The following is a 23,636-nucleotide window of genomic DNA, read 5'->3' on the forward strand; positions in this document are numbered from 1 at the left end:
AAAGACGCCCATCAGAGGAGACTGCAGAGAAGACCTGACTTGGCCCCAGCCCTACCGGCCCATCTGCAGTTTTCAGAGATCCTGTGCCAAAAGTCGCCTTTTCCTGAAGCCAGCGACCTCCAGAACCCCTGAGAGGACTGACTACCCTCAACAAAGACCACATCTTCTGTGAACAGCAGCTCTGTTCAAAAGAAGCTCCCAAGACAGACTCTGAGCCTGCTGAGGCCAAAGAAACCGGACGCCTGGAACCACCACTGCACCCGACGCCTACAACCCAAATTCAGGTAGCTCAAAGGTCCCAGCGAGGTCCCCTAACGCTCCAGAGACCGAGTCCACCGTGGGTCGACCCCTCCAGGACTCCCCTTTAGTCTCTGCATGGAGACACCCCCCACCCCCCCAACCGCAAGTGGCTTAGCAAGGTGAAACCCGACCTCAAAAGACACCCCTGCATCCAGCCGCCCTGGAGAATAGAACCCGAGGTGCACCTATGTCCTCGAGCCCCCCAACCTACCTGCCCAGCTGTTGGTTCCTCCCCGAAGTCTTCCTGGACCGAGCCTGCAGTAAAAATCCAAAACCGGCAACTCCCACTGAAAACAACTGGGCACCCAACCCCAAAACAGCACCCTGCACCCGGCCGCCCCTGTACTGCTGTGGGTGCACCTTGTGTGCTAAACTGTATCCCACTTTGCCCTGAGCTCAAGTCCAGGACCTTTGCTCGCACAACCTTGTGGCCTGCTCATGAGCAGCCACCAACCGGAGGGCCCCTATCCCTCATTGGATAACATTGGGCCTCAGCACCCGGCCACCCTAGTACCCCTGAGGGTGTTTTGAGAGTGCATCCTTGACCCTGGGGGAAACCTGGTTCTAACCTCAGAAACCCAACTCCAACAAACAAGTACTTGCCTGTAAACCGATACCTTCATTTCCTCCCATAGTATTGCATTGACTTCGTTTCTTTGAAAATTCTTGTGTGGAGTTGGTTTGTATGACACCTTGAAAAACTGCATGTGTGTAAAAAGTGAATTACTTACCTTTTGTCTAGGAAATGTCTCAGTGTGATATTGAGGCATATCACACTGAGTAGAAAAAGTAACTTCAAAAGTAATCTGAAAAGTAACGTACAAAATAATCTCAAAAGTAACTGTAAAGTAATTTTGACTGTTGACTTCCCTGTAAACAAACCAATTGCATCAAACTGCATTTCAATTGTATTTCAACTGCAGTATGCCTGCAAAGTATTATATCACTTACCTACACCAAGCCTGACTTGCTTCTAGAAATAAATCTAACTCAATAATATTTTTGATACAAACCATTTGGTCTGAGTTCATTCTTTGAGTGTGTGACATTATTTCTTGCCTGGGCGTGTGCAACACATGCTTAACTCTACCCTCTGATAAAGCCTTACTGCGCAACCACACTACCACAAATAGAGAGTAAAGTGCTACATACTTCATTTTGGTATAGTATATACAGAGCCAGCTTCCCACACCTTCCATTTTAAACATTTTAATGCGATGCAAATATCCCAGGCAGAAGCCATGCTGAGAACGTCTAAATCCGGTTCTCCTCTTGATGTTATGCCAGCCTCTGTGTTTGCCCTACTTGCCCCTGTCCTAGCTTCCATCATCTGTGACATTCTCAATACTTCTATGAGCGAGGGGGTACTCCCACTTGAGTGGAAGGCGGCTCGGGTGCTACCTATTAAGAAAAAAGCCCACATACCCGCTGAGATGATTGCTAACTATCGCCCTATCTCGCTTTGGCCACTTATGAGCAAAATGGTGGAAGGATACGTCCACAACCAGTTGATGGGTTACCTTGATTCTAAAGGAACACTTGACCCCTCTCAATCTGGATTCAGACCCCACCACTCTAAATAAAGCACTCTCATTGGTGTCACAGACTAGGCAGGGCTGCTTGTGTTATTGGATCTGACAGCAGCCTTTGACACTGTCTCTCACCAGAAACTGATTCACCAATTGGGAGAATTCAGTTTGCAGGGACAGGCACATAAATGGCTTGCCAGCTTTCTGGATCAGCGTACACAGACAATTAACTTAGGTCCTTTTCGTTCCCATGCTCTGAAGCTCACTAAGGGGGTGCCGCAGGGCTCCTGTTTGAGCCCTACATTGTCTAATGTTTATGTGGCCCCCCTTGCCAATATTGTTAGGGAATATGGTTTCACTCCCTACTTGTATGCTGACGACACTCTACTTCTGTCCTTCGATAAGGACACGGAATTAGTTGATCAACGTTTCGCGGAGGGTATGGTGGCCATATCTGACTGGATGACTGAAAACTTCCTTCAGCTTAATGCATCTAAGACTGAGATTCTCTTATTTGGCTCTGCTCAATCCATTTGGCCCCTATTGTGTGGCCCACAATGTTGGGCCCTGCACCTACTCCATCACTTACGGCAAAAAATTTAGGAGTACGTTTGGATAACTCCTTGTCCATGAAAGATCAAGTCATGACTACAACAGGGACTTGTTACCACACTCTGAGTCTCTTGTGCAGAGTGTTTCAGTGGTTGCCCTTATCAATTCGCTCCACTCTGATTCAGGCTTTGGTTATTGGCCGACTTGATTATTGCAATGCTCTTCTAGCATCTGCAAACAAATCACTTTTGAATAGAATGCAGATTGTCCAGAATGTAGCCGTACGTCTGGCTCTCAAAATGCCCCCACGTACCTCTTCCAGGCCTCTGCTGAGACAGCTTCTCTGGCTGCCGATTCGACAGAGTATTACATTTAAACTCTGCTGCCTAGTACATAACTCACTCTATGGCTGATGTCCCAGCTACTTGGCAGATAAAACTAAATCCTACCATCCAAGTAGGCTTCTTAGATCTGTAGAGAAAGGGCTGCTTGTTGGCCCCCCTCTACAGGTAACTACTAGCAGGAGGCACGACCCTCACTTATCTTGCTCCAAAATATTGGAATACTCTGCCTGAGGAACTGCACAATTGTCCCAGTCTTCTCTGATTCAGGAAGACTGAATTTTTCCGGGACTGATTTGAGCTGAACCTGTACATTGTCGTCTCTTGCAGCGCAGAGATACCCCTTCGGGCGTGATTTCAGCGCTCTATAAATTCCTTTACAATTACAATCTTAAAGACAGTGGGACTTATCCATTCAGGGCTAGTGCTATGCCCTCCTTCCACAGGAGGGTCGCATAATAGTTGGTGTAGACAGCCCAGGTAAAGAACTCATTGGTCCCTACCCTTTTCTCCCTTGTAATGCTCCTGTGGTTCCCCCAGACCTTGAAGTCAGATTCCTGACAACCTAAGAAGAGCCGGATACTACAGCATCGCACCAGCAGAGAAGATTGCAGAAACCACTGTCTTGGCCCCTACCGGCCTGTCTGCAGCCCTAGATGATCCTGCGCCAAAAGACGACCCATCCATCGACCTCCAAAGCCTTGGGAGGATTGCCTGTCTTTAACAAAGATCAAGATTCCCTGAGAACAGCGGACCTGTTCAAGGAGAAACCAGTTTTAAAAGAAAAATAACTCTGTCCTGAGGAACCTCAAAACCGCATCTGGACCCACCTCTGCACCCAACGCATGCGGCCAGAGTCCAAGTGGTTCACCAGTCCTGCGGAGGTTCCGCAGCGATTCTGAGCCAGAGTTCACCGTGAGCCGACTCATGCCGGATTTCACCCGATGACTGCAGCCTCGATCCGAAGACTCCCCCCTGACCGCGACTTTCTTGTTAAGCTGTTCCCGGCGCCAAAGTACACCCTTGCACCCGAAGCCTCGGGGCCTTGTGGAGTTTGGCCAATAGTGTCCCTACGTCCCCTAGCATCACTACTTACCTGGGCAGCTATAGGTTTTCTTCGTCCGGTCTCCTGGCATGAGCCTGCAGCATTTCTTCAAAACCGATCTCTCCCCATTGATTACCATTGAGTGCCCGATGCTGTGTAGGCACTCTGCACCTGCCCGCCCCAGTGCCACTCAGGGTGTAAGTTTGGTGCTTCCTTGTGGCCACCCCCGTCCTTACCTTAACCCCCAAAGACTGGGTTACCAAACTGTGTTATTCACCTGTGATCAGCATCTCTTCGATCACCTCCTTTCTCCATTGTATAACATTTGCACCAGATTCCAAAGTTGAACCCTCACCCAGCCGTCTCTGTGCCGATGGAAGTGTAGATTTACTACTTACCTAAACCCTGCCTGGTGCTGATTCTTCATCCTGAAAATAAAAATAGTAAGTCGTATACTTGCCTGCAAAACCCCATTCATGGTTTCCTCCCACAGGTTAACATTTCTGAACTGAAAAATTACATGGTGTCCACTTTTTAAAGGGAAAAGTATTTCTTGTGAAAAACATACTTACCTTGGAACGTACATCTTATTTTAAAAATGAAAAGAAGGCTATTTTTCTAAAATTGGTGTGGGTCTCCTTTTTTAGTATTTTGTCATTTATTGGTCACTGTGTGCCTAACACATTTCTTACACTCCTCTGTGTTAGGCCTAAGGCTGCTTGACCACACTACCACAAATAGAGCTCAATGGACTTTTTACACAATATAACCACTTAGTGGGGTATTGCATAAAGAGCCAGCTTCCTACAGCCCATCTATGAGAGACTTTAAACCAATAGTGTTTGGACAAGCTTATTATAGAATTTAAACTTGAACTTGTCTTCTGTTTATTTGTACAGTCACTTTTTACTTGATGCACTGCACGAGCACCTTTTCACTTTGCAACTATGGAGCACCTTTTTCATAAAAGTGAACTATTTTAATTCAGTCGTTATTTGAATATATGAAATGCTTTAAGTCATATAGACCCATGTGTGTTTTCTCATCGATTTGTTTCTTGTTTTATGATTTTTTTCTCTAATAGAAAAAGTAGCTTAGCAAATGTATGTGTACTAGGCTTTGCTCTCCCAGAACCATTTTTTCATGGTAGTGAGGCAGAACATTACGAGGCTTTCTCAGGGAGATGCCGTGACCTAGAGACTCAGAGCTCCACCACACAACAAATAACACTCAAAATCAGTGCTTTGTCTTTATGAAAGACAAGAACTTGAATAAACTGAACAGCATTTTAAGTACAGAATTACAAATAGTTACATGGAGGTAGGGCTGCTTCCGGATCCTAACTTCTTCAATCCACTCTTTTCTTTGGGATGGGCATCCCGCCCGCCCCCCAACCCACACTGCTCCGGGCAGTATGATGGTCTGTTAAGCATTGCTGATACCTGCTTGTACCACTGGGCTGCCTAAACGCTCGTAATCAATAACTGGCTCAGCAGATGTTGATAAGATCCTGCATACCGGACAGCGATTGCACTTCTAGACTTAAACTCAGCCGTGGGTGTGCTGTACCGGGACCCAGTCCTATTACACGTTCCGGAACTAATCAAAGAAGTTGTCATCAACTGGTGGTCGGCCTTTCGCTTCCTGGGATGGGACAACACACTAACACAACCCACACACCTATGGCAAGGGAAACTACTCCAACATGCAGCCGGACTGCAGGAACTAACAGGATGGGACCGAATCGGCATCACCTCCCTGGCAGATGTATGGCATAACTACGTTTATTCCAAGAATTCCAGAGCCAGTTCTCCCTTTCAAAGACCTAATTCCATAAGTTTCTCCAACTACACCATGCACTAGTGAGCCACATAGCGGGTGGGACAGTCACCCTGGACCACAATCCCCTCAAAGCGAAGCTCCTGATGGGTTGACTGGGCAAATGTGGTATAGCCCAGGTATTCTGAATGCTCATTGTCAACGCACATGACACTTTCCTGTCCCTCAAGTAGAACCGGAAGAAGTAGGTGGGACCCAGAGATAAGACCGACTTGTGAGATGCCTGGATTACCCCCCCCCCTCCTTCCTGGAAACTTGTCACTCCTTTCTCTTTAGACTGATGCAACTGAAGTACCTATGTATCGCCTACCTCACTGCCTATGGCGAGACGGTTTGGTACCCTAGCCCATTGCCCCCACTGCACCCTTGCAGATGTTTTCCACACTGTCTCGACATGCCCACACAGAAAAAGGTTCTGGAAGAGAATAGAAAGAACGCTCACACAGATCCTAGGGAGACCACTAGATCTCGCGTCTAGGGTGGGCATACTGGAGGATGTTGGGTGTCCTTAATGCGAGAGCACGTGGGTACGAGTAGCTGCAATAATTGTGAAGTGTGGTATAGCAAATGAAATGGAGGGCACATTACCCACTCTCACTAATAGAATTCCGGGCAGAAGTAGACTGGTCGCAAAAATAAAACACCTGATCTATCACACAAGGGGCTGTCTCCATAAACATGTGAGGACATGTAGCACATGGTGAACACACTAGGGGCTAGTAAATGATTTGAAAAGGGTTGGTATAGCTGTTCGGCGCAAACCTTTTTGAGACATTATAATGGTCACTGGAGCAACTCATCTGGAACGTATGTTCTATTTAATTTTATATAAATTTCCATAAAAAATGGTTTATCAAATAAAACAAGTATTGGCAAAGCTAATAGGTCTACCCTATGCAAGAGTTATTGGCTTTGTCAATGTGTTTTAGCAGTGGAGTGGAGTGGCGTAGAGCGGAGTATGCATTGGCAGGCTAGTGCACTGCCATTACAGACAACACATTTTCAGTTGAAATGACCATTACATCAGCACAGACGTACAGGTTTACTAATAAAAGTATACAGTGCACAAAAGATTGTGTGGAAATTGCATCACCTGGTGTAATGATTTTATTTGTTCATGTTAAAGTATTTGTTTCCAACACACTTCAGAAATAACAAAAAATTAGCTTAATTTGTGTTCCTAATTCTGATATATTCTGAAATACTAAAACAGTTCATTTAAATAATGTTGTCGTGTGCTAGAAAAAAAACCTTTCTTACGCCCCAGTGTCCAGCAGGATTGTGACTTAAACCCTCTGACTTTGAAGTGTAACCTTCGTGGCTTGGGGGGAGGGAAGGGAGAACAACTTGTATATTTTCCATTTTACCATTCCTTTATGATGTTTGACACACCACTTTTTGCAATGTTTTTTTAGATTTGAGCTTGTGATCTGACCAGGCCATAATGTGGGTTAAAGTTGTCAAAGATTAATAATTTGTTGTTGCCCTGCTTGCTACATGCCCAAGTTCTGCCACACATGGTGGATTATTGTACTCCCAGAAAATGTAATAAAGATATAATTGTTGAAAAGAAATTCAAGTTTTAGCCAGTAGCGGAACACAGTCCAACATCCTGCACCTTTTTGCTGGCATGCTTTACCCTCTGCACTCCAAAATTCCTCATGCTCATCTCTTGACTTTGTCAAAGGTTTTATCAACGTTGTTGTTTGATATGCCTACTCCTTATACTGTGAAAGATCCAAGCCATTATATAATGTCACAGATGTGATTAAATCTTATTGTAAGTAAATTACAGAATGACTCATTGTTGAGTAAACTGTTCTTTACTTAAGCGCAATGTACCATTATAAGAATAGCTTACTTTGAAGCTTATAGTGACAGAACCTGCATATGCTAAATTTTAAACGAAAATTTAGCTTCCACTAGTGAATTTTATTTCTTTATAAAGTTTTATACAGCGCAAACATGACCCGTGAGGGTATCGAAGCGCTTTTCAGATGATCGGAAGGAAGAACTAGAAGAGCAAACAACAACATAATCAAGCGAGGTACAGACTTTGTAAGCTCACAAATTGTGGAGAGTTACCTCTAGAGGACCAAGCCGACCTGACAATAGACATGATCCTACATTCGAATAATACCAATTGTGTTTGATGCAAAGGGTAGACTGGGATAAATTACTGTTTGTAATCAAAGGCATGTTGTAAAAGAAGTGGCATGTGACTTTAAGAAATGTCTAGTTAAACATCCGCTTTCTTTTCCTTTTTTCAGAGTGACAAGTTGCAGGACCAGAAGGATGAAATCGCAGAGCTGCAAAATAGCCTAGAACTAATGAGGTCGAATCTGTCTGTATCCGCTCTGCTGGAAAATGTCTACCTGGTGGATCCTAGCCAGCGACCTCTCACAGCTCCCTTGGAGCATTGTCGACCGAAAAGTCTTAATGTGGCACAGCCCAGTAGCCCTTTCCCTGGTATTAATGGCAAAATCCTTTTCAACAAGGTAGGTTATATATTCCAGGTCCGAAGCACTTTTAGATTGTTTACTTGAGGCTTGCCTTGGCCGCGATGTACACAATGAGCCCTGGTGAAGTCACAGGACTATGGGAGCATTATCTTTCTAGTTTGTTAAACACCAGAAAAACATCTTGCTGGGATATCTGGAAAAGTTCACATTCACGAACTACCCAGAGAAACACGAACCCATCATAGGTATTTTTCCTTTAGCTTTTTATCACCTTGCATCTCTGTCCATTAGCCTCCTGTACCTAATAAAAACGGGACAGGAACAAGAAGTTTGTCTTCTCAATCCATTAAGCCTATGTATGAGCAGACCCTGTAAAACCAGCCAGTAGTCCATCAGTGCAGCCACCCAGCCACATTATCTTCTGCGAGAGCATGGTGGGTTCTCCCTAAGTATCTTGCTAGTTCAAGCCTCAAATTGAAATTGTGCGAGAAGGGGCACCTCTCCAGTTGATTGCCATTAAAGCTTTGCTGGTGCCAGTTAGTTCTCAGCCATTTCGGAGTTGGATCAGCATAGTATGGCAACTATTTACAAATTACTTAGAAAGCAAAAAAAAAAGAATTCACTGACTTTTCTAACTTCTGCCTTTGCCCAGAGTGGTGGATATGGGGTGTATGAGCATTGCAGGCACTGGGGGAAATTACTTTGGAATGTCCAATCTACATTCATTCTCTCATTAAGTCAAAAGAAACATCCAAAGTTGTCATTATCAGTAAGTTATGCAAACATAACGGTTTAAGAATACATACCTTTTATGAATTGTTTGGTAACCTGTCATTCCTAGTGACATTATGACCTTTCTTTTCTACTTTTTTTTGGGAAGCTTTTTTTAAATCAGCACAGTGTTTAGTACCACCAGTTTGACTGCTTGAGATCACCATGAAAGCTATTCACTAATTCACTACACCTTCCTATTAAATATTTCTGGAATGTTAGTAAAAGATTACAGAACCATGCTGATCAGTAGGGCCATTTTACTGCACATCAGTCACATGTCTAGACTGCTTGACATGTCATGGCCTGACTGTCCGACATCCTTCGCTATCTTAAAGTCTGCCTCTACAAGATTACATTTTTGTTTTTATTTAAAGCAGTTACCTTTTGAGAGAAAGCAACACCAACTGATGTCATCTTTTTGCTATTGATGAAATAGATATTTTTGAGCATGGTGATGACGTGCACACTGAGTTCGATGTACCAATTAGGTTTTGCCTGCACCCTGCTTGCAAAATCTCTTGCATTTAAAAAAAAAAAAAAAACCTTTCAAGGGGCTTAGTGCCCCCCCCCCTTATTTACCATTTGTTGATATCAATGTCACTTTAATTTTCATGCTTCTGATAGTTCATCATGTCGTCTGCTTTCACATTTCACGTCTTACTGCTTTTCCTGTCCATGCCGTGGAGATAGCCCAAGTAAATCTTCCAGTCGCTGGCTAGTGTCCAGGGTCGCTCCTCTGGCTACTCACTTCAGAAGGTACTTTTTCTTAACATATTTGCTGTCTACATCTGCAGGCAGTCTCTCCTTCCTGACGCTTTCCCCACATCATTGCTAGCACCTCCCCCACTTGATAATACATCCTTATTATTGCTTCCTCCCTCTCTCCTCATTGCTTGCCCGCAGAACTGAAGTTTCAACAATGCACCTCGAGCAAATGCCCCCTAAGGGTTTGAATTCCGTTTATTATAAAATCAAAGACATGCTGTGCAAATTACCCGTGACGTCAAATCTCAGCCACTGGTGTCTGTATTATAACAAACAATTAAGTTTTGTTTATTATTTTACAGCTAGCAGATTTACTCTTCATTTTTTTGTAATATATTAAAATATTTATGCATTATCAAATATCTTCTTCATAACCGATCATTGCACACAGCACTACGAGCTTGGGTTGTCGTAACAACTGTAACTCACTGTGTGAAGTGCCACACCTCCCAGAAACTCAGTCACTTCTGATATCCATTCCACTTCCTTTCGGTTGTACGACAGAACAATGTGGGTAAATACTTTGCATGACTTAACCACACATTTTTTTACCCCGCATTATTTTTAAACACTTATGCTTTTACAACATATGCTATTACCACACATTGTTTGTATGTATATATATATATATATATGTATTTGTGGGGGCAGACCCCCCACATCCCCAACTTACCTTAAACAAACGGTAAAGGCATGCATTGTAAAAACATGCACGTTGTAAAAAAAATGCATTCTAAAAAATGCGTGGTAAAGACACAACGTGGTAAAAACCTTATTGTTAAGGCAGTTTCCCCTTCTGTTCTACTGCGCCAAGATGACAGCGTCTACCCTGAGACTTTGATGTAATTATCCTTGAAACTGCTATGAGCATTTACGAATGTCTAACAACTCCGGATGATGGTCTTTAGGGTGAGGGGGCTGTTCAACATCAAAGAGAATGGGCAGAAGCTGCTGTGACGTACAGGAGCAGCCAGTACCCTTGATAGATATATATATATATATATATATATATAATATATATATATATATATATATATATATATATATATATAATCTACTGGCGGTCGCCAGTAGATAGTTATAGTTAGGACCGAGTTTCCATAGGAAATCTCAAAATTCTATTTTGAATAACTTTGGCGCCGATTGACGAATCCTCGTGAAATTTTCAAAACTAATGGGGCGCTCCGCTCCGCTCCTACCCTGAAAGTCTCGGGGTGATTCGTCAAGCGGGGGCCGAGAAAAAGGGGGGGTCCCAAAACGCGTTTTCCCCATGGATTTTTCCATAGGGACTTTAGTCGCAGCTACAGCCCGAACGGCTGAACAGAATTACGTGAAATATGGCAGAGAGGTAGCCATAAGGTCCATGAAGTGCCTTTTGCAGGTTTGGTGTAAATCTGTTCAGTATTTCCAGAGAAAATAGCATTTAAATCAGTATATATATCTGTACGCGCGCAGCGTGCGCGCTGGGTGCGCGCACCTTGCCGTGCGCGAGCGCAATTCTGATTGGTCTTTAGATCTTAGTAAACATTCGAATCGGTCGAAACCAGGAAGTGTCGGCCGCCATTTTGTCTCTTGCACTCTGAGGGGGTGAAAAACAAATGTGGAGAACGTGAAAAGGGGGCAGGGTGGACAGTTCCTGACCCCCTATCCGTGGTCAGGGGGTCCCAGAAGAACCCCCAAGGGCGCCGTGAAAAAGCTTTGTTTAAAAAAATATATTAATAAATACATAACTTAGCATTTAAAAAACCGTACAAATTCACTGAAAAAACCATAGGTTTCACACACGTTATAGTTAGGAATTAGCATTTAAAAAACCTTGCAAATTCACTTAAAAAACCATAGGGTTTCACACATGTTATAGTTAGCTGGGCATTTCCCTCGTAAAAAACCAATGAAATTCCCCCGTTATAGTTAGTGCAGGCAACTATAACTCACGCGACCGCAATCCTCTGCTGATGACGTCAGATATTACATCACTGATGACATATGTGTCTTTCTGAAAAAAAAAAAAATGTAATATATGTATAGCTAAAGATGAATGGAAGAAGACCTGGGTAAATAAGTGTCTAAATACAGTGATGTAATATCTGACGTCATCAGCAGAGGATTGCGTTCGCGTGAGTTATAGTTGCCTGCACTAACTATAACGGGGGAATTTCATTGTTTTTTTACGAGGGAAATGCCCAGCTAACTATAACATGTGTGAAACCTATGGTTTTTTAAGTGAATATATATATATATATATATATATATATATATATATATATATATATATATATATATATATATATATTCCTTTCCATATAAGAAAAACACGGCACTCTGGAATGCAACAAATTCCATCAGGCCACAACAGACAGGACACGTTTCGGCTGTGTTCTACAGCCTTTGTCATATATATACTTTTCGGTTACTGTGGATGTATGACACAAGTAAGACCTCTGCACCAGTAAAATTTTGAGTTCTGGATGTGGCTGCTATGCTTCATATGTGAAAATATAAAGTTGGATGCTGACGTAATAATTTTTGATGACTTGTGGTGCACTGGCTGAGACCGTACACATTCCATATGCTTTGTGTCGTAATGTGATTATTGTGCGACTTCGCTGACCTTAACAAAGAAATAATCAGATCTTCAAAAATAGCAATAAAGATAAACAAAGTAAGGCACTCTCTAACAGTATTCATGCTTTCGTACTGTGTCACATTGCTGGTTCTAATGCTGGCCCGCTAATATTAACTAAACAATCGGTATAGTAACATCTGCGATTTGCAGCGCTATGTCTTGGCATACATCTTTCAACTCACTCCTGCTGGAGAAGAGCATCAGATCACCTTTTCCAGGTGAGCATCAGAAGACCTTTCCCGGTGTGAAACTTGGAGGGGCTGCGTGGAGGTTTGAAACGGCAGCCTTTAATACCAGTGTGCATCCTAAAACGGTCTTACACACCCGGGTGGTAATCCCGAGAATCTTGAAGCTACTAGTCGCCAGTATAGTTATGCTGTATTACATTGGTTCCCTCTAACACCGCTCTGTTTTACCTTGTACGTTGCTTGTGGCATCTGTAGGAAGCTGGCTCTGTATATACTAATCCAAAGTAAGGTATAGTGTGCACAGAGTCCAGTGGAACCCCAAAGGTAGGCAGAGGTAAAAGTAGATAACACCTTTCTCTCCATTTGTGGTAGTGTGGGTGAGCAGTAAGGCTTTATGAGAGGGTAGTGCTAAGCCTTTATTGTACAAACTCAGATAAGAAACGATGTCACACATTCAAAGAAGGAACTCAGACCAATTTGTTTAAATAAAAAATATTATTTCGTTATTTTATTTCTAGAATCAAGCCAGGCCTGATGCAGGCAAGTGAAATAATACTTTGCAATTCTTATGTAATAAATTACAGTTGAATGCAGATTCAAATGCAGTTGGTTGATTTGCAGGTAAGTCAATCAGAATTACTTTTCAGTTACTTTGTAGATTACAGTACACTTTACTTCTTGGATTACTTTTTAAGTTACTTTTGCTAACCAGTGTGATATGCCTAGATATCACACTGGGACATTTCCTAGACAAAAGGTTGTAATTGAGTTTTGGTGTTTCATACAAACCAACTCCACACTTAGAAGATTTTTCAAAGAAAAGCAGAAAAGCAGTGAATGCAATCTATTGGGAAGAAATGAAGTTATCGGTTTACAGGTAAGTACTTGTTTGTGGGAGTTGGGTTGCTAGGGTTAGAACCAGAGTTCCCACAGGGTTGAGGATGCACTCTCAGAGCACCCTCAGCAGCACTAAGGTGGCTGGGTGCAGAGTGCTAAACCCAATGTTATCCAATGGGGGATAGGGAGCCTCTGGTTGGTGGCTGCTCATGAGCAGGCCACAAGGTTTTGGGAGCAAAAGGTCCTGGTGTTAGGCTCAGGGCAAAGTGGGATCCGAGTTAGCACATCAGGTGCACCCGCAGCGGCACAGGGGTGGCTGGGTGCAGGGTGCTGTTTTGGCTTCTGATGCCCTGTTAATTTCAATGGGGATTCTCCGGTTGCAAAAACATGGCAGGCTCAGGGGCGAAGGTCTTCAGAGGTGACCACTGGTTGGAGAGGTAAGTTCGGGTGCCTGGGGATGCTGGGACCCTGTCGGTTGGGCCACCTAAGGCTGTGGGACGTCTGGTGCAGGGGTGTCTTTAGACATCTGGTTTTTCTTACCAGCTCCAGACGCGGTCACGGTGATACTCCAGAAAGGGACTGCAGGCGTTGATTGGAGATTCGATGCAGGTCAGAGATCACCTGATCTTGGGTCCAAATCGCCGAGGAGACCTCCTTGTGGTGTTGGGCCGTGGGCAACGAGTGCAGAGTGGTGCAAACTCGCGGATTTGGCCGGAGCCAGAGTCAGTAGGTGAGCAAATTCGGTGTTCACTGGTGACAAAGTCTTGGTTTGGGAAGGCAGGGCAGGTCCTCTGGATTCTTGGGGGCTGCTGGCTTCAAAACAATCTGGGATTTCTCTGGAGCAGGTTCGAGGTGGGGACAGGCTGTAGGGCTGGGGCCAAGTCAGTGGGTGTCTTCCTCCTCTTCTTAGTTCAGCACGGCTTCTTCGGTCCTTCGTTTTCTCTCTTATTGTCTGAGGAGGCAAGGTTCAGGGTTGCCCCTAAATACTAAATTTAGGGGCGTTACAGGTAGGTACAGGTCAGGACCAATGGTTCCCTTCCTTGGGGTGGGTACAGCCCCTATTAGGCCACTCTCCAGTGGGAGGGAGGCATATGCTTCACTCTGCTTGGCTGGGTCCCCCCATCTGCAAGATGGCGGGGACTGAGAGTTGTGCTTCACCGCACTTCCCCCCACCTGAGGGGTGGGGTTGGCAAAGGTAGGCACACCTCTCCTTATAACCTGGTTTTCTCACCGATTCTCCCGCCCAAAGTGGGGCTCAGAACCAGTGGGGGCCAGTTGCTGGGAGCAGCAAATGGCTGGGGTAGCTCACAAAGGTGGTAATCCTTTGAAGCTTCCCCTTTGTGGACCCTGCCCATCCTGATGGAGGAAGCTTGGCACCTCGTCCCAGGATGTGCATTGTTTCAGGACCCTAAGAGCAGCAGGCTCTCGACCCATGGGTGCAGAAACCTGTATGGTGGTGGCAACTTGCGAGCAGCCACACAGCCAGGACACTAGACTTGGGTCATTTTTTCTGAGTTCATTTTTCATTAAAACCCACACTGGCATCAGTGTGGGTTTAATGTGCTGAGAAGTTTGATACCAAACTTCCCAGTTTTCAGTAAAGCCATTATGGTGCTGTGGAGTTCATAATGACAAACTCCCAGTACCATATACTCTTAATGGCATTACTGCACTTACAATGTCTTAGAATTGGCTTAGACACTGTAGGGGTAAAGAGCTCATGCACCTGTACTCTCACCACTGGTACAGTGCACCCAGCTAGAGGGTTGGCTTACCCATGCCAGGGCAGTGGTTGGTTTGTAGGCATGGCAAACAGGGATGGGTGCCATGTTGACTCTTTACTTTGCACCACAACACGCAGCCTGCAAAGGGGGGGGGGGGTTTGGGTGTGTGTGTGGGTGTAGGGGTGTGTGTGTGTGTGTGTAGGTGTGTAGGTGTGTAGGTATAGGGCCTCTCAGGGTGGCACAATAAGTGCTGCAGCCCTTAGAGGTTTACCCTGGTCACAGTGCCCTTGGTACCTATGGTAGCTTTTAAAAAGGGACTTACAGGTGGCCAGAGAGTTGCCAATTGTGTTTTGCAACAGTACAATTTAGGGAAAGAACATAGGCCCTGGGTACCTGGTTCACAGAAACCAAGGGCACACTCAGTCAAAGTAAATCAACAGTTAGGCAAAAAGTGGGGGCAACAATGCAACAAGGGGCACTTTCCTACGGCATTGGAATGCTGGGTTTCACGTTTAGTACTTTGTGGACCTATCTGTGTTCTATATGAGGATACGTGGGGCACCATAGTCTTGCAGTATATTTTAGTTAACTGATTATTGCCCTTGAGACAGCCTTGTGTAGATTACCCGGAGTGCAGCAATTCAGTATGCCTGCACTTGTGCATGGCTATGGAGTGGAATTGCTTTACCTCTCTCTATGTGAGTTTGACAGGACAATACCTTAGCCCCTAAGTGAGAAAAGGAAAAACCGATTTGCTTTGGCAATGCTTGTTAGGTACAGTTAATACTTTGGAAAATTCATCTTTTAAGTATTCTTTATTAATGCCACTACTTTATCTCCTAAAGCTGAATAAGAACTTCACACACAGCTCTCAGTCTGTTGGATCCTTACGTTGATAAAAGGATTACTAAACCACCTGTTGCATTATTGTGTACAGGAAATTGCCTTGTGATTGTGTCCAAAGATAATGGTATTGAGCAGTGCAAAATTATCTGAAGGCCCTATGCTGCTGCTGTTCAAAAGGTCAAGGCAAAACCTGAAAATGCAAGACTAAATTGTGCTGGTAAATAATAGACTATCATTTCTTTTTTTTAAACATAATTTATTATGTACCTTTGATACTTCTGATAATGTGGCACCACTTTTACATCTTTTTTATGCACCCCATAAAACTTCCTGTACTAAGCACAGCCAGCCTTATGGCTTCTTTTCTATAACTTTGGATGTTCTGATAATTAAACATCAATTTCTGTCAACTTTGGTGCTGTTTAAGACCACACTTCATATGTTTAAGCAGTGGATTAGGTTAAATGAAAATTAATATTTTCTATTGTGTTTTGGATTGAAACTACTGACTTAATGGTAAATGTATGCTGTGGAAGCTTTTTGTCACCATTGCAAGGTTGTGGCCTTTTGGATGCCAATGACCAGAAGCTTGCAGGGGGTTCCTGTACTTTAGAGAGAAAATTACATGGTGAACAGCCAGGACTGAAGGCTTCTCTTTTGTTGGTGGTGGTTTTCTTCTCACTGAAAGACAAGGTTTGTGTTAAAGGAAAGCTCATATCTCAGATAAGAGCAAGCCACTATTGGAGTCTGAGCATTTACAGCCTATACTGCAGATAATGGCATATATAGACAGATCTGAGGATTATCCAGGTCATTGTGTAGCAAAGTGAACTGCCTGCTCATAAACCGCACTTTATAGGGGCTATCCAGTTATAAGATTAAGAGGAAACCTTTCTAACTTTTATCAACAACCACCAGGCAAAGGGTTCCAGAATCTCTTTGTTTGTCTTTTGGTATAGCTGTAAGAACTGTTGTAACAATATGCACCAGATGATTCGTCCTTAAATAAAATGAACTTATTCATGGTTTCCAATAGTCTCTGGGATGGAGATCCTAAAATTAAAAGCAAATACAGAAAATACTTGATTTAGTGACTTTTTTTTCTTTGAGAGGAATTTCCTGGCCAAGTTTACCCTTGCTTATCTTTTTTTCTTCCTTTATTTGATTCCACTACAACATGTCCGAAAATGGAGTGCTTTCTTTTTTAATACATCAGTTTGTTTAATTCTTATATCCATAATGAAAAAGCAATCCTAGTCCTAATCATTGCAACACTGTATGCGATAACAAAAGTATCCCAAGTAATCTGGATGGTCACTGTCTGGAGGGGGACCATCACTTTTTCTTTTTTACAATTCTGCCTGTACTGCTTCTGCACGAAGCCTCTGTACAAATAATGGCAGTTTTGGATTAAATTTGCCACTTGTATTATTCACAACACTGTTCCTTTCCCATTGCACTTCTCATGGTGTGCAGCAGAGAAAAGTTCAGAACTCATCCTTTACCAAAAGAATCTGCAACTCAGCTCCTACACACTGTCCTAAACTGGATCAGGCTAGCAAGGTTCCTGTTGGATACTACAATTCCTGCTTATAAGTCTGGCAGGAAGTTGTCTTTCACTAGCTTTGTATCTCTGTTGGTCATGTTAATGTACATTTCTTTTGCAATTGACCACTCTTCTATGTTTGTAACTCATTCTCTTATTGTTGGGGCTCTTAATTATTCTGTCTTGTTGTTATCCCTTTCTTAGAAAGTATCAATGTTAATTGTACTTCTTGCCTTGTATCTAGCCTCGATCTTAAATGCCGCTATCCCCAGTAGAGAAATGGTTGGGGCGAGAGTGATTTGTTGACCAATGGCCTTGTCATATTTGTCCGCTGCTCTTTTCCAGTACTGTTGGATCACTGAGTAAATGAGTTATTTGCAAAACAAATTAGCCTGTTGTTTCAAATTTGGGTTATGTATTGCAATTGTTGCATTCTGTTTTGTGTAGCATAGTGAATTCATGTGCTGCTAGAAGATTTTTTTAATATGGACCACAGCCTATTCCTTGCATTATTATTGAGCTCTTTCCCACAGACCCTGTTTCACTTCACTTTCAAAGGCAGTGTCTGTTTGTGAATATCTAACCTAAGGGCCTGATATTTTCTAGTAAATATCATCCTGAACGTTTGTTCCTCCAGCATAGCAATCGGGGTGTGAGATGTGTCCAGTGTTTTCGGAAATGTATCCCACATGTCACTGGCAGTTTTTGTTAACCTGTTTGTATTGAAACTGCCCTGGACCCACCAAATAAGCTTGCTCAGCCTGAGCCTCATGAAGTCTGTCTGTTCTCATACACATTTGTCAGGTATAGTCCTTCCCTTCTTCATAGTGGTGTATCGATTCTACTTCTCCCTCCACATACGAGTTGACATAATGCTGTTCGGTGACTTCTAAATATTGATGTGTGCATACAGCTTTGGAGCAGGTGTAAGCATCTCTGCTTCAAAATAATTTTTGCCTGGGTACCTTCTTACCAATGAGCGTGGCAGTGTCTTTAAAGATTCATTCATCAGAGGCCATCCAGTAATCTGTCTGCATTCAGCATGCTCAAATCATCCCTTGTGTCAGCCACTACCTCTCCCAGATACTGCAGTGTCCTCTGCCCAGTCTATACTCGAACCAGGAAGACTTGTCTTGTTTACAAACAATCATGTTTTGTTTAAACCCCTAGTAGAATCACTGATTTATCGAGATTAATTGTAAATAAAGACAGAAGGTTGAAACCGAGTGGTGTGGGTATCAGCAGGCGCACTAAGTTCAGAGATCTGCTCCTGTACAGCAGCATGTCATCCATTTAGTGTCATTACATAGCGTGGTTTCACAAAGTTTTGCAACTTAAGACTCTATTGTAATAGCAAATGACAGTAGGGATAGGGGGCAGCATTGGCAAGTGCTTTGTTTCAGGCGCCAACTTGATGTTGTTTCATTGGTCCTCACCGTTGTCATTGGATCTGCAGAGCATCCTGGTGCAAGCTATAAACTTGAGACTAATATTCTATTTGACATCCCCGCATACAAATATTTCCATGATACAATGTTAAAGGTTTTCATCTGAAGCAGATCCATCTCACTAGTCTTTCATTCTTCTTGACACGCAGCAGCCGCCTTATGTTCACTGCAGTCCATCTAACCAGCACAAATCCAAACTGGTCTTCATGCGTTAACCCTGCCTATTTTATCAGCTGTTCTTTTTTTTTTTTTTTTTTTTTTTTTTTTTTTTTTTTTTTTTTTTTTTGAAACCGTTTATTGCAGGTTGTAAAAGTTACAGGTATGGGCCTACAACCACCCGGCCGGCCGCTAGAATGACAAGCATATTGCATACATACAGTAAAAAGCTCTCGGCAGTGCAGAGCAGTGAAACAGGAGTAATCAGTGGTGCAGGCCACACAGCTCCAAGCCCATAGTACGGTTCCCTTTTCTTAAAACAAAACAACACAAAAAACCACACCCGCAAGGCAACCCGCGATCTAAAGTGACAGCACGTGCTCCATAAGTGGGGGATCCAAACCAGCAGCAGAACTCTGAGGAGGGGAATGGGAGTAGGTCAGGGACTGGGGGGACCGCGCGCCCGCGGCCGAGGGAGGGGGGCCGTCTAGGGAGACGGAACCGGTGAGGCAGCCGGTAGCAGTGGTGGCTCACAAATACCCCCGCGGTAGGCGTTCCAGGGGCCCCAGAGTTTCACCCACGCCCCAGGCTTACCCCTCGCCACATACACCACCTTTTCACGAAACATACACCAATCCATATGCTCTTTCCAGGCCGATACCGCAGGGGGCCTCTGGGATCCCCACAATTGAGCAATGTCACGCTTAGCTATCATGTATCCCAGAGTCACCCACCGCGTCTGCGGGACCGAATAGTCATTCGGTTCCCATACATTCAGCAAGCATCTCCTCGCTTCAGGCAGCAGCGCGACACGCGTAACCACACGCAGGACCTCATGCACACCACGCCAGAATCGCTCCACCTTCGGGCACTCCCACAGTATATGCATGAAAGTCGCCAGCGCACCACAGCCACGCTTACACAGTCCGTCACCAGCAAAACCCATACGCAGAAGCCTTGGCCCCGTCACGTAAACCCGGTGGAGGATCTTGAGCTGGACGAAACGAAGGCGAGCCGGGATGGCCACCTCTTTCGGGGAGGCCACCGCGGAAATCCAATCCTCGCCGTCCAGCTCCAGCCCGTCGGCAACCCAGGCCTCGCGGAGACTAGTCAGCAGGCACGATCTATCGTTGATCAGTTTTTTATATATGAGGGAGATCGTGCTGTCCGGTACATGGCCGTCCAGCACTCTGTCCTCCAGGGGGGAAGACTCCGGAATGGATGCGACGTCCGGGAAGACGGAGCCCAGCGCATGGCGGACTTGTAGGTACCGAAAGTACTCACTGCCCTGCAGCTGAAACTCCGCCTGCAGCGTCTCAAAAGTTTTGAATCCCCCCCTCGTCCAGAGATCTCCCACCGTACTGATTCCGATCGTGTCCCACTTCTCGAAGCCCTTCGACGTCCATAGGGAGCCCAACCTCTCAGACGCATACAGCGGTGACGCCCGGGTCAAACGGTTCTTCCACCCCATAGCTGCATTGGCCGCGTGCCAGACACGCACCATAACACGCGTCGGTCCCGTCAAACGGGAGTCGGGCGCGCCAGAGTAAAGCGCGCGATTGTAATCGCCACCGGGTAGGAGCATTTTATCCATCTCAAATGCCGGGTTCAAGGCGGGCCCATAAAGGCCATGATTAATTGCAGCTAGTTGGGAGGCCCAGTAATACCGTTTAATGTCCGGGAGGGCGACCCCCCCATCGTACCACGGGAGCGTCAATTTAGCCAGAGCAATGCGCGGCCTCCCGTCCCAGAACAGGCGCCGCTGGAGGCCCTCCACCTCACGGAAATAGCGTGCCGGGACCAAGTCCATTGTATTCTGGAGGGCATAGAGGAATCGTGGCAGGGACATCATTTTGAACAAAGCCGCTCGGCCGAGCGGCGAGAGCGGCAGACGCCGCCAGCGCACCACGTCCTCCCTCAAGCGCTGGAGGGGGGGCAGCAAATTCCGCTCATAGCGGGCCTCTGGGTCAAGTGTGATGTAGATACCCAGGTACCGAAAACCGTGGGGGGCAATCTGGATCGGACAGTCCCGTGGTAGGGCCGGAGCCTCCCCGGAGAGCACATAGACACAGGATTTCGCCCAGTTGATGACCAGGCCCGAGTTGCGACCGAAGGAGCGCAAAACATCAACCAGGACGATCAGTGATTTACGCGGGGAGGCGAGATACAGAAGGATGTCGTCAGCGTAGAGGGACACACGGTCCTCATGCTCGGGGGTCCAGCGGAGACCACGGATAGAGGGGTGCCACCGTAGCCACTCCGCCAGGGGCTCCAGGGCCAGGGCAAATAGGAGAGGCGACAGGGGGCAACCCTGTCGCGTACCCCTCCCCAGCGCGAATGGGGCCGAGACTCGCCCGTTCACTACCACCTGCGCCAAGGGGCCCGAGTATAGCAATTTGACCCAGCTAATGAAACCCGGGCCGAACCCGAATTTCGCCAGCATCGCCCAGATATATGGCCATTCAAGCGTATCAAACGCCATGGTGGCGTCCAAGGATGCCAAGATGGCCGGCTCCCGCACAAAGGGGACACGCGCGAGCACCCCGTGCAAGCGCCGCAGATTGAGCGCCGTGTTGCGGTGCGGTATAAAGCCAGATTGGTCTTGGTGGACCAGGTCGCCCACCACGCCAACCAACCGGTTGGCCAACACCTTGGCAAGGATTTTGGGCTCCGCGTTCAAAAGCGAAATCGGCCTATAGGATGTGACACGTTCACGGGGCTTCCCCTCCTTGTGGATCACCACAATTGTGGCCAGGCGCTGGTCCGGCGGAAGGGAACCCTGCGAGTGGGCCGCCAGGAACATCGCGCGCAGGTGGGGCGCCAACACATCCGGGCGTAGCTTGTAGAGCTCGATGGGAATACCATTGGGGCCCATTGCCTTGCCGGATGCAACCGAGCGGATAGCCAAGGCAATTTCGTCCGAGGTGGGAGGGGCGTCAAGCGAATCCCTGTCCTCCACCGTTAGGGAGGGCAGTGCGATGTCCCGAAGCAGGGCATGGGAATCTTCCTCCGAGCAGGGGGAAACCGGGGAGTAGACTTCGCGGAAATAATCCGCGAAGCAGGAGACAATGGCTTCTGGCTCGGTGACACACGCACCATCAATACTCTCAATCACAGGCACCACGCGGCTCGCTCTCTCCCTCTTATCCAACCACGCAATCAATTTGCCAGCCTTATCACCCACATCATACAATCGCCCCTGCTGCTCTCTACTGAGGCCCCTGGCCGCCTCCGTGACGAGGGCCCGATAGGCCGCCTGCTTTAGGTGTAGAACATGCAACTTGGCGTCTGTTACCCCGCTCCCCAGGTCACCCTCCAGTTCTGCAATCTCGGCCTCTACCCGGGTCACCTCCTCCCGCTCGAGCCGCCGGGCATGGGAAATAAAGGAGAGGGCCTCCCCTCTAAGGACTACCTTGAAAGCCTCCCACAGGGAGATGGCGGAAGAGACCGACCCCACATTCTCGTCGAAATATCGCTGTAAGGATTTGATCAAATCGACACGAATGGTGGGGTCACGCAAATACCATGCATTGATTGGGGCCACCCTGCCATCCCCCCTCGGGGAGACATCGAAGTGCAACAACAATGGGGAGTGGTCTGAGATACCCCGTGCTAGATGGCGCACCTCCCCCACCCTCCCTGCATGGGCCGCCGGGACAAGGATGTAATCAAGCCGCGAGAGGCTGCCATGGGCACCCGAGTGGAAGGTGTACTGTCGCAATTCGGGATGCTTTAATCGCCAGCAATCCACCAGGCCCAGCGTGTCCAGAAGGCCGGGCAGCCACGCCTGTGCCCGGGGGAGGTCCCTAGGGGGATGGCGATCCATAGACCCAGAGGCCACCGCATTAAAGTCCCCTCCAACCACCAGCAGGCCACTCGGAAGGTCCAGAAGGAGGCGCCCCAGGTCCGCGAATGTGGTGACTTGTAACCCAGGCGGGACGTACACGGATATAAAGATAAACACTCTACCCTCCATTCTTCCCACCAGAACCGTGTAGCGTCCCCTCTCATCATGGCGCACCTCATCAATCTCCAACGGGAGCGAGTTCTTGATCATAATACCCACCCCCCGCGAGCCCGAGGTGAAGCCGGAATGCGCCACCAAACGATATCCCCGCCGATTCATTGCATGAAAGGAGTTACCTATAAGGTGCGTCTCCTGCAGGAAGACAACATCTGGTGAAATACGTTTTAAGTACTGCAGGACCACACCACGCTTAATCCTATCCCCCAGGCCGTTAACATTCCATGACAACACAGTCAAATCCCTACCCCCCATCATACGTCGAATCAATCGGTCGTCCCCCATCGAGCATCCTAATAACAAGAACATAGTAGCGGGTTTGCCCTGCGGTGCTAACAAACAACACACCCCCCCCACCCCCCGGTTTATCAGCTGTTCTTGATTCCAGTGACTTCCTAATGTTTTTGATTATGGATAAGGGGTGGTATGATCTACGTTCTATCGGATCTTGATTCACTTTTGGTACCATTATGAGGAGGGCCTCTCCCATGGTGGGTGGAAGAGGGCCGTATTCAGTTGCTTCTCCATCAGTCTTCTTACCAATGTACCTTTATATTATGTATCCAATTTTTCCAGTAGACTACTACTTCCTGGTGATTTTTCGATGTTCACATAAAAAAAAAATATCTTTTGG

At 46.1% G+C, this 23,636-nt stretch overlaps 1 protein-coding gene across 3 annotated transcripts in view; it reads left to right on the forward strand.

The window, feature by feature from the left end:
- KIF7 (kinesin family member 7) overlaps positions 1-23,636 on the forward strand; it is a 448,976-nt gene that overhangs the window by 98,105 nt on the left and 327,235 nt on the right. For all 3 annotated transcript variants that reach the window (XM_085644436.1, XM_085644435.1, XM_085644437.1), the window contains exon 6: positions 7,877-8,104. In XM_085644436.1, coding sequence (XP_085500562.1) covers positions 7,877-8,104 — 228 coding nt within the window. The remainder of the gene's footprint in view (positions 1-7,876; positions 8,105-23,636) is intronic.

This window comes from Triturus cristatus, chromosome 3_1 (genome assembly GCF_964204655.1).
Source record: "Triturus cristatus chromosome 3_1, aTriCri1.1, whole genome shotgun sequence".
In the NCBI taxonomy this organism is placed as follows: Eukaryota; Metazoa; Chordata; class Amphibia; order Caudata; family Salamandridae; genus Triturus; species Triturus cristatus.